This window comes from Glycine soja, chromosome 2 (genome assembly GCF_004193775.1).
Source record: "Glycine soja cultivar W05 chromosome 2, ASM419377v2, whole genome shotgun sequence".
Lineage (NCBI taxonomy): Eukaryota > Viridiplantae > Streptophyta > Magnoliopsida > Fabales > Fabaceae > Glycine > Glycine soja.
Window position 1 is genome coordinate 46,426,689 of NC_041003.1, and position 14,106 is coordinate 46,440,794.

The window sequence follows — 14,106 nt, forward strand, 5'->3', positions numbered from 1 at the left end:
GATCTTAATTATAAAATCGATTCCGAGGACGGAAAGTGAGAGAGAATTGAGGTTTAGCTTCAAAAGGCAAAGGAAAGCTTGCATGTATAAATGTTTTTTAAGGGATGAGATTCAAAAAGAGGCTTTCCATGATAAGGAAAACGGAAAAAGCCAAATAAATCCAATCTTTTCCTTTTGGTTGGTATTTCATTTTTTAACATCTTTTTTTTCTCTTTGTGGGTACCCCTAAAAATTCCTTCTAATCATCGTTTTCCTGTTTGTGTGGACCCTATAGTTAGGGATGACTAACTAGGCTATACAAACACCCTAAGTATCAAAATTTGTCATATTGATTATGATGATTAGAAACAACGTAGTGTGGTGCACTTGCAGTTTTGCTATTTGTAGTTGCAATACTCATGAGGTCTTGTCTCATTACATGGACAAGTGCTAATAACCCAAGGTAATGGACAAAATTAATCAGAAAAAAAATACAATTAGACACTCCCGTAAACTTGCGTGTTGATTTGAATCGACGCAATGTTTACCAAACATATATGTACTTATGGGGATTAGCCCATCTCTTTAGCTTGGAACTTTACGGAAAATCTTCGTGAAAAAAAACTTTACGGAAAATAAAGATAAGGTTGAAGCTTCTTTTTAATGCGTTGCTACCTAACCTACTTTCATTATTGTCACTGATAAGTGGTCAAGTTTCATAAGGTTATATAATTGTTCATAATTTATCACCTGATCATCTGCGTATACGGTACACGGTTTCCTTGTACGGTAGTTTCGTACCTTCAAACATAGCAAAAAAGAGAACAATTCCTCTGGTAAAAAAAAAGAGAGAGAGAGAGAGAGAAGACTTTCTTTTTTGACCTTCTTTATATGAGGAATGTGTTAGAATCCAACAGAATGTTACATTTATTTAATATATTCTTTTTTAATATTTTTATTATTATATAAAATTTATGTAAATTTTGATATATAGTGAGTTTAATATTTTTACATTATTAATAAATTAAAAATTATTATAAATATAATTTTTAAAGTAATTATTATATAAATCAACCATTTCCAAAACATTTATGAAGTTACTGTATTCTAATTAAATTCATAAAATAAAAAAAATATTTTTTTCAGTGAAACAACCGTTTGAATGTCTTAAAAAAAAATCTAAAGCTTGTAGTTATAGTCAGTCATATTCCTCCATTTAAAATGCTATTATGTACACTAATTAGAATATATATATAATAGAATCTTGATTTTTGGAAATTCCATAATTTTGAATAACCCATCAATATTTCTTTTTTTTTATCTCTATCTTCTTATTACATCATATTACATATTATACCTATATTTTTCTATTTTTTTTAACACGCTTTCTATAAGTATTAACCAGCATGCTCTCTTTAAGTATTAACTAGCATTTGGATGTGCACAAATATTTTTCCTATACCATATTAACACACTCTAGGAAAAAGACAAGGGATGACTTAAGTGGGGGATTAGCTCGTGATCTGAGATTCTCTTTAGTCTTTAGTTATGGAACTGCCTAGAGATGCACAAATTGTCCTTGAGATAGGGTGAATTTGATAGGTTGAACAGGAAATAGGAGAGGATAATGCTAAATTGTGTAAAAAAAAAATGAAAACAAGTTATGTATAGCTATGCAAATTAATCACATTGAAGCAAATAATGAGAGTAAGAGGAAAAAGGGAGACAAGGAGCATATCATGGAAAAGTTAGAAACCGAGTGAACGAGGGAGGATGGTCCCTCCAACCACTGAGCATGTTAATTTAGTTCATTTGATAATGAAAGCTAACGCTGATATGATATTTTGATAGATCTATATAAACAAAAGAAACACATACAACGCAATGCCCTTTTCTTTTGAATCACCAAGGATTAGCTCACTAAATCCTTTTGTATACAAAGAGTACCATTTTGTTCAAACTCTCATTTTTCTTCAATGAAAACCTTTCGGTTAATAAACTATTGGAAATATTAAAATATAAATATGTATGGGTTTCACGACATCCCTTTTATCTTTTTTTCAGAAATCAAACATACAATAGAATTAAGAACACTTTACATTTTCTTAAATAACCACACATGTCTTGATTTGTTTGAGTTCTAGATCTATTTTCTCTCTTGAATCATAATTATGTAGTTACAATTATGTTTCCATGTTTATTTTGTCTACAAAGAATTAAGCTTAAACATGACTTCAACTATGTTGTTATAATTATGTTCTTCACTCTATATTGTCTATAAATGATTATACATACATAAACACATATCAATGCTCTCATTAATATGAACGAGACTATACGAATGTAATAACTTCATTAAAATAAAAACTGTCTTGCCTCAAGAAGCGAATCCATTCATAAAAAAAATAAATAAAACCAATCCAAATCCGCTAACATGGTCTAGTCCATACTTGATCCACGCCGATAAGTCACCATTGAATTTTGCGAGAAAGTATGAAAGGAACTGTGTTTCTGTTTTGCGATTAGAAGTAAACCCTAACATGGTCTAGTTACTCTCACCTCGTCTTCTTGTCAATCCTAGCGGAAGTATTTGCTTTAGCTTTAAGCACGTCCATTGTTGGGGACAGGTTTCCAAACAAGTGGTAACTAAATATTCTTTTTACCTTGATTGCAACGCGAAGTTTTAAAACCAGAATTTGTATATAACTTTTGTTAAAAAAATATTCAATAAAAAAGATATAAGAAGAAAAATTAGTGTGAAATATGATGATTGGTGTGGTAAAGAAAAAACAATATTATAAATTTATTATGAATACAACATAACTGTTTCAAAATTACATTTTTCTATCATGCTCAACTTTGGACAGATTAAGCCTAATTAATTATTGGCTTTTAAGTTTTAACTAATTTTGATCGTCTAATTAATAATGACTTTTTGGAAGAAGAAAAAACTATTTCTCTCCTATTTATTTTATGGATTCAGTTTAATATAATCTCTTTAATCCCGAAAAAAATCAGTAGAGATCTATTGTTTCTCACTATTTTAGACAGTAAATTCATAAAATAAATAAGAGAAAACTATTAAGCTAGCTTATAAAATAATAAGAGTTCGGTAAAATTGTCTATTAATGCAGCTGATAAATGTAAAGTAACCTAAATAGATATATTTATATAATACCTTTATATAAATTTTAATTTTTTTGATAAAAATATATTTAAGGTATTTATAATTTTTTTTTAATTAATTTTAAAATCTTATACATTTTTATTAAAAAAACAATTTATTTCAGTTACAGTTTTTTACTTTCAGTTATTATATGTATTTTTTATATTATATATTCTACTATTAATATTAATTATACTATGTCTTAAAACATTTTCAATTAAATTTAGAATAAAGTAAAAATAATATACTTTTAAGTAGATATTATACTTTTATCATGTTAATTTTTGTAATAGTTAAAATAAATAGTATAATATAAAAAATATTTAAAAGTAATAAAAAATAAAATAAACCTATCATTTATGAATATATATATATATATATATGCATCTTGAAGCATATATATTGTTGAAAAATAAAATAAATATGATACATAATATAATGATTAAAATAAATAGTATAATATAAAATGTCTACATGAATACAATAAAATATATTATCTATTATTATCAATATCATATGTAATTGAAGAGTAACAATTAGAAAATCCTACCTATGTGAAAAAGATAAAAATATTAAAACCCTACCTTATGAGTTGTGAGAGAAAGGACAGAAACAAAAAATAATAATAAAATTCAAGCTGACGTAGAAAAAGATTGAAAAATAATTTAACAAATATTTAAAAATTATAAAAAAAATAGAAACTAAAATTTTAAAAAATATTATTAGATGTAGCAACAGAAAAATTCCTACAAATCATTAAAAACATTATTTACCAAACACTATCTATTCAAAATAATTTATAAGTTTGTCAAAATAACTTATAAGTTATTATAAAAATTTATCAAACACATTCAAAAAATTATTAAAATAATCTTGTGTAACAAATAATTTGGTCAACCTAGTTTGTAAATATTGGTGATTTAAGTCTTTGGGTCCAATGGATTGAAGAATTAAAATGCCTCATATTAAGTCTTTAGATTTAATGGATTGAAAAGCCTCATATTAATTATAATGGATTGAAGAATTAAAATGTCTCATATTAAGTCTTTAGATTCAATGGATTGAAAAATTAAAATGCCTCATATTAATTATTTTGAATGGTTATTTATTGATTTTTTTTCTTCGTAAGAGTTATGTTTGAAAAGTCATTTTAATTAATTTATAACTTTTTTTTACTAGTTTAAAAGTTTGTTTGAATGTTCGGTAAAGAATTTTTTTTAAAGTAGCTTCTAGCATTTTTTTAACCTTTCTTGAAGTAATATTTTTTTTTAAATGCTAGGTTTTAACTTTTAACTTTTTATATTTTAGTTATATTCCACAAAACTAATTAGAAGTTGGCAAGCTAACTGGTAGTGAAAGTTTTTAAAATAGCTTGTTAAATCATAAGCGTTTGGTAAAATTAGTTGTTAATGTGGCTAGAAAAAATGTCATAAATGACATATTTAAAAAGGATAATAAGAAAATTGAATTTGACTATGTTAGGAAACATCTAAACGCAAGTGGAAAGTTAGTTTGTAGTTGAAAGTTGAAAGGTTTAAAATTAATTTATTAAATCATAAGTACTCAATAAAATTAGTTGTTGAAATAGCTAAAAAATATAGAATGACATATTTAAAAAGGATAATAAGGAAATTCGATAAAGATTTTAAGAATATAAAGACAATAAAATATAAAAAGTTAGAAACTGACATTTTAAAAAATCTTATTTCATGTAACATTTCAAAAAATACTATAAGCTACTAAAATCTACTTTAAAAACTTTTTTACCTAACATTCAAACAAATTTTTTAGCTAATAAAAAAAACTAGAAGTTAACTAAAATAACTTGTCAAACATAGTCTAAATATTTTAAGGGTTAAAAGAGAATAAAATATAAAAATTTAAGAGCTAGAAGCTAGCGTTTTAAAAAAATATTACTTCAAGTAACATTTCGAAAAAGATACAAACTACTTAAAAAAGTTTATTTACTGAATAGTCAATCAAACTCTTCAGCAAGTAAAAAAAAGTTAGAGAAACTAGATGAAATAGCGTGACAAATATGATCTTTATTTCCTTTTTTATCCTAAAAATATTCATTCAATTTCTTTATTATCCTTTTTAAATATGTCATTTTATATTTTTAGCAACTTCAACATCTAGTTTTATCAAACACTTATAATTTAGGTTATGTTTGGCAATACACTTCAGTTAACTTTTAACTTTTTTCACTAATTGAAAAATTTATTTGGTTGTTCAATAAATAAGTTTTTTTTAATAATTTCTAGTATTTTTTAAAATACTATTTGAAGTTATGTTTTTTAAAATGTTAGTTTCTTACTTTTTTATATTTTTTTTCATTTTTATCATCAATATATTTATTAATTTTTCTTGTCATCTTTTTAAAATTAATCATGATATTATTTTTTTTATCATTTTATACTTTTTAGTTACTTCAATAATTAATTTTATTGAATATTTTTAATTCAATAAGCTAATTTTCCAACTTAAAATTTCTAACTACTAGCTAATTTTTAGTTTTTGACTAACTTTTCATCTAATTTTATCAAATATAATTTTAATAAACTAATTTTCAGTTATCAACTAACTTTTGAACTAATTTTGATAAAGATATGGCTTGGAGTAATTATAAGGAAATTCCAATCTATTTTCCTTAAAACTAAAAGTAGTAAATGTATTTTTCTTATAACATTTCAATAGACTCGAAGGGCCAAAGAGAGTACAAATAACACACAAGAGAGAGAGGTCAAGTACACGCTATAAGAGAAGCCAATCCAAACCAAACCATTAACATCAAGAATAAACCAAGAGATGCCATACTAGTTTAAACACCCTTCTTCTTAGTTCTTCCTTTTTTGCATTGCTCGCTTTTTCATCTTTATATTGTTTCTTTTAATCAAATCTCAAGCGTAGCTCCAACCTCCAAGTTTACTCTCTCAGGTGTATTTTGTCAGATCTCTACACCAAAGCACTCGTTCTTGGTCTCACTTGTTACCAACCCCCCCACCACACACACAACCTTTTTTTTTATTATTTGATAGCCGTTTCTCCATTTCTTGCTTGCTGGGTTAGTAATAGTATCTTGTGCATTGAAAACTGCCAATTCCTTGTTCGGCATTTAAGAGGTTGACTGAGTCACACACCATAACGGCACCAGGTAGTACTAGTAGTGCATAAAAACTGAAGAAGCTTTGTTTGTGTGGAGTTTAAAAGAGTTCAAAAATCTAAATCATCAGAAATCATCAGCAAAACCGCAACTCCTACTCAATCAAGTGCCGTTACTGTCTTCTCTTTTTGCCTAAAAAAGTTAAACTTCCCCACCACTCTCTCTCACACACACACACACTCATCTATTACTACAAAACCTCTCTGTTTCCGTGTTATAAGAGAACACTCCAAGGCTCTCAGATTTCAACATTGACCAATATTAGGTGAGTTTTGTTATTTTAACATGGTTTAGTTTCTTCCATGGAGCAAAATCTCTTTTTGTTTTTATTGTCAATTTCTGTGACTTTTTTTCTCCTCGGGTTTGGTAAAAGTCTAACTAACTCAGTGTTTGATACACTGTGTATGTGTTTTCTTTCAGGGCCTTTCTCTATATTATAATAATCTTGGAACAATGTTACCCCAGAAGCAAGGTGAAGAAACCATAATGTCAAACCTTAACGAAACAACGATCGAGCGTGGTGAAGAGAGAGAGGAAGAGAACGTGGGTGGTGGTGGTGGTGGTTCACATTCCAGTTTGAAAAGCATTCTCTGGCATGGTGGGTCTGCTTATGATGCATGGTTCAGCTGTGCCTCAAATCAGGTAACAAGATATAAGAGTCCATAGAGAGAGTGTCGTCACTCATCATTATTTGGAACTTAGATTCTGTGAGAAAGAATTTTGGTTTGATTACGTTTTTATTTTATGGTTTTGTGCTTTGCAGGTTGCCCAGGTTCTACTAACACTGCCATACTCTTTTTCTCAGCTGGGAATGCTTTCTGGCATCGTATTCCAAATCTTCTATGGAATAATGGGAAGTTGGACTGCTTATCTGATTAGCATTCTGTACATCGAGTACAGGACCAGAAAAGAGAAAGAGAGTGTCAGCTTCAAAAACCATGTCATTCAGGTTAGTTAAACCAAAAATTTAAATTAAAAATATAAACAAACAAACAAACAAAAATCTTTTATTTTTTATAAAGTGGAAAACTTTGGTCTAATTTCATTTTTTTTCAGTGGTTTGAAGTGCTGGAAGGTTTACTGGGTCCATACTGGAAAGCCATTGGCTTGGCCTTCAATTGCACTTTTCTCCTCTTTGGATCCGTTATCCAGCTTATTGCTTGTGCAAGGTATGAAATTCCATCAGTTGTAGTCAAAGTTTTAAATTGCAGTTATTGTGGTAATCATGATTTTGTCGTCATCCTTAATATTATGGAAAATTATGAACAAATGTCTCTGATGCTGTGATAATTATGGTCAGAAACCTCATGTTGTGAAAAAAAAAAAATCACAGTCGTTGAACGTTTTTTAAAACCTGGTTGCAGTGTATATTTGATTAGATAAATTGAGATATTTTGTTGATTTGATTTTAAGAGGGTGTTTTGCGATATGGGGTATGCAGTAACATATACCTCATAAATGACCACTTGGATAAGAGGACCTGGACTTACATATTCGGAGCTTGCTGTGCCACAACAGTATTCGTACCTTCATTTCACAACTATAGAATTTGGTCTTTCCTTGGCCTTGGCATGACCACTTACACAGCTTGGTACATGACCATTGCAGCCATTGCTCATGGCCAGGTAAGCAATGCCAAGTACAACGGTCGTTATTTCTTCAGTGGGGTCTCTTATTTGAAGTCGTTTGATTTGATCATAATATTATAACTTAGTGCAAAAAAATAAAATAAAACTACACTATCACAGTGTCACTGGCTATTTAATTTTGCAGGTTGAAAATGTGATTCACACTGGCCCAAAAAAATTGGTATTGTATTTCACGGGAGCCACCAACATTCTCTACACTTTCGGCGGGCACGCCGTCACAGTGTAAGACCCCATTTTTTTGTTTTTTGTTTTTAATATTTTTGCTAATTGAGTTCGACAAAACAATGATGATAGTTTTCTTTATTGTCTTAAGACAATGAAACATCAAGGAGAGGAGAAGTTTATTGCACGACCACTTTCTTCAATTGCAGCTTTTGCCTCCATTCTAATGGGACCTTAGAAAAATAAGACAAAACAGTAAAATCTGGCACTTTTGAATAAACCATTACACACATTGGTGTCTTGGCTTCCACTTCCACTTCCAACCCCGCTTCAACATTATCCATTGAATTGTTCTATATATCTTTGCCAAATGATATATGTACTAATAATTGCCTACTCTACTTTCTGCTAGTAAAACGAATTGGTATTTGTTTTTTAGTAACATTGAAAATATATAAATCAAGAACTATGTATATTTGTGAGTTAATATGTCATTTTCAATATTTACACATTTATTAGTTTTTTATGTGCGCTTTCTCGGAGTTGCTTCTACTCTGGTATCACCATCAATCAAGAGGAATTTCGAGCAATGGGGGCCATTCGGCCATGGTTTTTGAAAACAAGTGATTAGTACTGAAATGCACAGTTTTTAATATTTTTTAATAAATATATTCTCTTGTGTACAACTTGTTTCCTTTCTAATAATATAATTTCAACCTTTTTCGGGTAAAGCAATGTATTTACCCAAAGCAAGAAAAGTTGCAAAGTGAGTTAGAAAACAATTCTAATAACTCATTAGGACATATCCCAGGACTGACAAACAGAATTTCATTTCGACTTGGAGCATATTAGTAGAAATAGAAGTAACTTTATTTGATTCTGAGATGAGAGCATCTGGGTCATTTTGCAGATTTAAGTTAGTTGATGTTGCATTTTGCATTAATAACGTGGACCCTATGACTATTACAGGGAAATCATGCATGCAATGTGGAAACCTCAAAAGTTCAAATATATCTATCTTTATGCTACCCTTTATGTATTCACACTCACCATACCATCTTCTGTTGCCGTTTACTGGGCCTTTGGTGACGAACTCCTGGACCACTCCAATGCTTTCTCTATTCTTCCCCGCTCTGGTTGGCGCGATACCGCTGTCATCTTAATGCTCATTCATCAGGTCCATATACAATTTTTCCCTCCCCTCAAAACTACTAATTTTTTCATAGACACGCTCGCATTATTCATACAACATTGTATATAACAATATTTTTTGTGTCTGTCTCTTTCCATCGCATCATTTGTTACAATTTGTACATCTTTCTCTTAACTGTAGAGATAACATTTTTTTAAAATTAAGTACAATTTACTTGCACAAATGTAAAAAGGATAGAGAGCAAAAATTGGAAAGTTTTATTAACTGACGAATTTGTTTATTACTATGTGAATGACAGTTCATCACTTTTGGATTTGCTTGCACACCATTGTATTTTGTGTGGGAGAAAGTGATAAAAATGCATGACACAAAGAGCCTATGTTTGAGGGCACTTGCTAGGTTGCCTGTGGTGATACCAATATGGTTTTTTGCTATTATTTTCCCTTTCTTTGGTCCTATTAACTCTGCTGTGGGGGCTCTTCTGGTTACCTTCACCGTCTATGTCATCCCTGCTTCTGCTCATATGCTCACTTACAAATCTGCTTCTGCCCGACAGGTAAATAGTCCAATCTCTGCATATATATCTCATATTTGTTTGTTTCTACCTAATTATCTTTCTCATCTGAGTAGCTTTACTTGGTATCCAAGAATGAATTTCTCTAAAATCATAATGTATGGTCATATCATATGCTAATATATATCACTGTAGAGGCTAGTCCTGGTCAATCTGGGGTATAATTGGCCGCTAAATTGTACGTTCTATGCACAACTTGTAGCTACGTACAATTGTAAGAAACATTTAATTAGGCATTGTGTTCTCTTCCCTGCTTAAAAGGCTAAACCTTTATGACTTAAAAGAAAGCTTTCAATATCTAGGACTGTCTATTTTTATGAGCTGGTCTTAGAAATTATCTGATGAGATTCTTAAAGCTCTTTTGTGGCATGGTGTAATAGTTTTTGAGGATATGATTTGAGCTCTCCATGATTTAACTTTGAAGAGACTTCCCAACTCACTGGCAGTATTAATCCCTATACCCCACTAGTTCTATTAATTATTCGAATTGAAATATTTATGAGACACGATGGGGTTGGTGCCATTTCTTTGTCATTCGGTTGTATGCTATAGTCATACTATGCTACCACTGACTATGCTAACCAAAAATGTTTTTAGCAAGGAGCCTGGGCCATATCTAACCTAACGCTCTTAAGTGACCCTACTTGGTACTCTCACACTAGTTACTGTTCCTGACAGATGATCATAATAAGTCAGTTACTTATTACAGTCAACTAACAGTAACACTATTTTTTTTTGTCTTATTAACAGTTCAATTCAAGCCATTTTTTAACATTTTATTTGTGTTATGTTTTCAGAATGCTGTTGAGAAATTACCCTTCTTCATCCCAAATTGGACAACAATGTATTTGGTGAATGCATTTGTGGTGGTGTGGGTTCTAGTGGTTGGATTTGGATTTGGAGGGTGGGCTAGCATGACAAACTTCGTCAAACAGGTTGACACATTTGGACTCTTTGCCAAGTGCTACCAGTGCCCGCCAAAACTCCCAGCTTCCAACAACACAAAGCTGCATCATTGAAAATTATATATATGTTCTTTTGCATGATACATATAGGGACACATCAGCATCTTCACCGTTGTGTATTTCCCCTATCTTTTGTTTAATCTCCTTATAAATATTGTTCATGCTGATGTTCCCTTGTGTAGCAAGGCAACATTGTTATATTTCGCTTTCGAATCATCGTGGTTAATCATAAACATGCACTATAGTTATAGCATATGTAGGGATTAATGATGTTTGGCAATTGGAATATAGCGACCTCAAGTATAGCCTGCATGTTTCCAATAATAATGTCTTTGCTCTCCATTATAATATTTTTTTTCTTCTTAAAATCTCAATTATTGTTAGATCATTTATGTTTGGTGAAAGTTAAATTTATAAAAGCGTGTAGCATATGTTGCTTCCTATCTTCCATAAACCTACTCATAACGGTATTTCTCATGATTAACAAGCTAAACTGAAATTCTTGACTAGCAACTTTTTCAAACATGCTTAATTAATGATTCCCTCGTTCACCTGGAGCCATTATCATTGTGTTCTTGGTGGCTTAAGTTCAGTTTGATTGCATGTTTGACTCGTCAAAATTGGAATTTGATCAGCACGAAAAAGGGAATTCGGGTGTGTATGTATGACTTGGAAAGTTTGTTTGAGCTTGGTGGGTAATAATTGAGGATTTTGTAAAGGCTTGTTTGAGTTTGGTGTTTGTACCTTTCACCTTTAGCTATATTCCCTGCATCTCAGCCATTTCTTATCACGACCTCTCCAATTCAACCTTTTTTTAAAGTCCCAAGTCTTGTTTAGAAATATAGAATCATAACGTGGACTTGAATTGAGGGGGAAAACAGTAAAATTCTCATCCAATTGGGTGGCAATGACGTGATTTTTCATTTTGCTTCCTCAGCGAAAATGCAACAAGCAAAAGGGCCATCCGTTATTTCTATTTGATACTATTCGATAGAATTATCAAAAGTATTCATACATATCAAATCGAGTATATGTGCACTGTGCAGCTAGCTACAAAAATAAGGATAATTTTGATACATTCTGTCAACTATTTAAAAAATATTTTGAGTTTTAAAATAATTATTTTAAAATTAAATATTTTCAATAACATAATCTATAATTGAAGGCAATAACAATATAATTTTTTTATACCACTATATTCTAATTGAATTTCATAAAATAAGATAAAAATGCATTTTTTCAGGGGAGGAGGGAAAGGGAGGATGAATGTGTCTATAACCTACAAGAAAAAAACTAATTGTGCAGCTTTTAGTAACTAAGCTATTAATGGAAATTTATAGTCAATACCCCTTCATCCTAGAATGTGAATATCAAACATTCCAAGCTTGCTGTGTATAGTATGAAAGGGAACAAACGTAGAGGCATAGTCGATATGCCAGTCACTTGATCATGAGTGGAGTCAGGTAGCAAGTGAGGGATGCTTTCTTGAACTTTGTCCCTAACAATGTGCAGTCTATTTTGATATGTTTTGTTTTCTTATGGAATATTGGATTTGATGCAAGATGGGGTTAATTAGCTTGATTGTCACAATATAATATGACAAAGGGGAAGTATGTGGGAGAAGGTAATCTTGCATTATAAACAACAGTCACTGAGCTTCACAACATGCTTGGACTAATAAGAGATACAAGATTGGTTTGGTGTAAAAGGGAGAAGGGAGGGAGAGATTGGTTGTGAATTCGAATTTTTCCGCTAAAAAAATTAACAAATTATAACAATTAACATTTGCCGATAAAAATTAAAACAAAAATGCTAGGGCTAATGCTCCATACTTTGCCTTAGAAGATGAAGGTGACAGTGTGATACAATAGTTTGTTTTTTACTTTTTGAAGACATCAAGGAGGTTCCTAGGAAGAATCAGAAACTAGTAATAGATCTCTTGTATTTACTATTTGGACAAGTAACCCAGTTTGAATCACTAAATCCTTTGAGTGTCAGGGATGAAATGGAGGAGAAAAATAACCTTGTCATAGACTGCCTTTGATGAATCAGACAATACTGCTGGAATAGTTCATACTTCTGGAAATTAAATTATGAAAATATACAAAATTTTTGTACTTAAAAAGTATAACTTTTGAAAGCAATGAATCCAACCGTGTATATAAGAGCATTGTTGAGACAAAAGGGAGGTAGGGATGCTTGAAACCAAGGAGTGTTTTGGTAGGGTTTGAAGTGCTCCTTCTCTAGTGTGATGTTCTTGTCAGTCTTGTGTGCCTTTTTTTTTTTTTTTAAAAGAGTGTAAAAAGAAAACCTCATTAAGTTTTATGGCTCAACTTATTTGGATTTTTAGAATCAGAAATTACTTGGATTTAACCTGTGTTTTTTAACAGGTTAAATGGTCTAGTCTATTAGGCTCGAACTTATTATGTGTATGTGTGTAACTGCTTAAGAATTAAGATATATCATATGTCTATGCGTGTGATTAAATCTCCCTGGCTAGCTCACGCGCTCAAATGAAAAGCTTCTATAAAAAATTTTATCTACAAGCTATACGGCATTGATTTTAATATACAGTTATGATATTTTAGTTTTACTTTTTATAGAGAAATAATTATTTTAGTTTTTTTAAAATAAAAATGGTTATTTGATAAAAGAACTAATCCGTGTACAATCTTACAGTGTGAACTGTGTGATACAATTTTTTTTTATCAAGAATGTGTGATACAATTTAAATACCAAGAAATAATTATTCGTTGTTAAAATATTTCAATAAGTTGATAAAAATAAAATATTACTATTTTTTAAAAAAATAAATAAAACTAACGAATTTAATTGATAAAATGATTAATAATTTCTAAAGCCAAAATAGAATATTAAATAAGTGTCAAAGTGATATATTCAAGAGAGAGATGTGGAAGAAAGTCTAGGTAGAGTAAAGCACACAAATATGTGGGCTCTCAAAGATTGGCCTTTGCAAATAAGTAGGAAGAAGAGTAGAAACATACGTGCATAACTCACGATTAAGCGTTGGTGACGCAGAAAATCACATCCCAATAATGAATAAAGTAGAAGCTACGTCAGAGACGAGCAACCAAACACGGGGTAAATAGTAAATACATTTGGTCAATTGCTTAGTTGGTTTTTGGAAAAGATTAAATAACGTGGATCCAAGCTTCTCTCTCCACGTCTGTGGTTTAAAATACGCAAAAGCTATAGAAATTAACTTCTCATTCTTATAAATCGATTTTGTAGAAACGGAAAAACAAACATACTAGCCTGATTAACTCTACTACAC

At 30.5% G+C, this 14,106-nt stretch overlaps 1 protein-coding gene across 1 annotated transcript; it reads left to right on the plus strand.

Annotated features, from left to right (window-relative positions):
* The first annotated feature begins 5,899 nt into the window (after nt 1–5,899).
* Nucleotides 5,900–11,152, plus strand: LOC114399013 (auxin transporter-like protein 1). Its single transcript, XM_028361112.1, has 9 exons — nt 5,900–6,573; nt 6,729–6,950; nt 7,072–7,257; nt 7,365–7,477; nt 7,750–7,933; nt 8,082–8,179; nt 9,089–9,296; nt 9,571–9,828; nt 10,644–11,152. Exons 2-9 carry the CDS (start codon nt 6,762–6,764, stop codon nt 10,863–10,865), a joined length of 1,458 nt encoding a protein of 485 aa, XP_028216913.1. The 5' UTR covers nt 5,900–6,573; nt 6,729–6,761; the 3' UTR covers nt 10,866–11,152.
* Nucleotides 11,153–14,106: the final 2,954 nt, after the last annotated feature.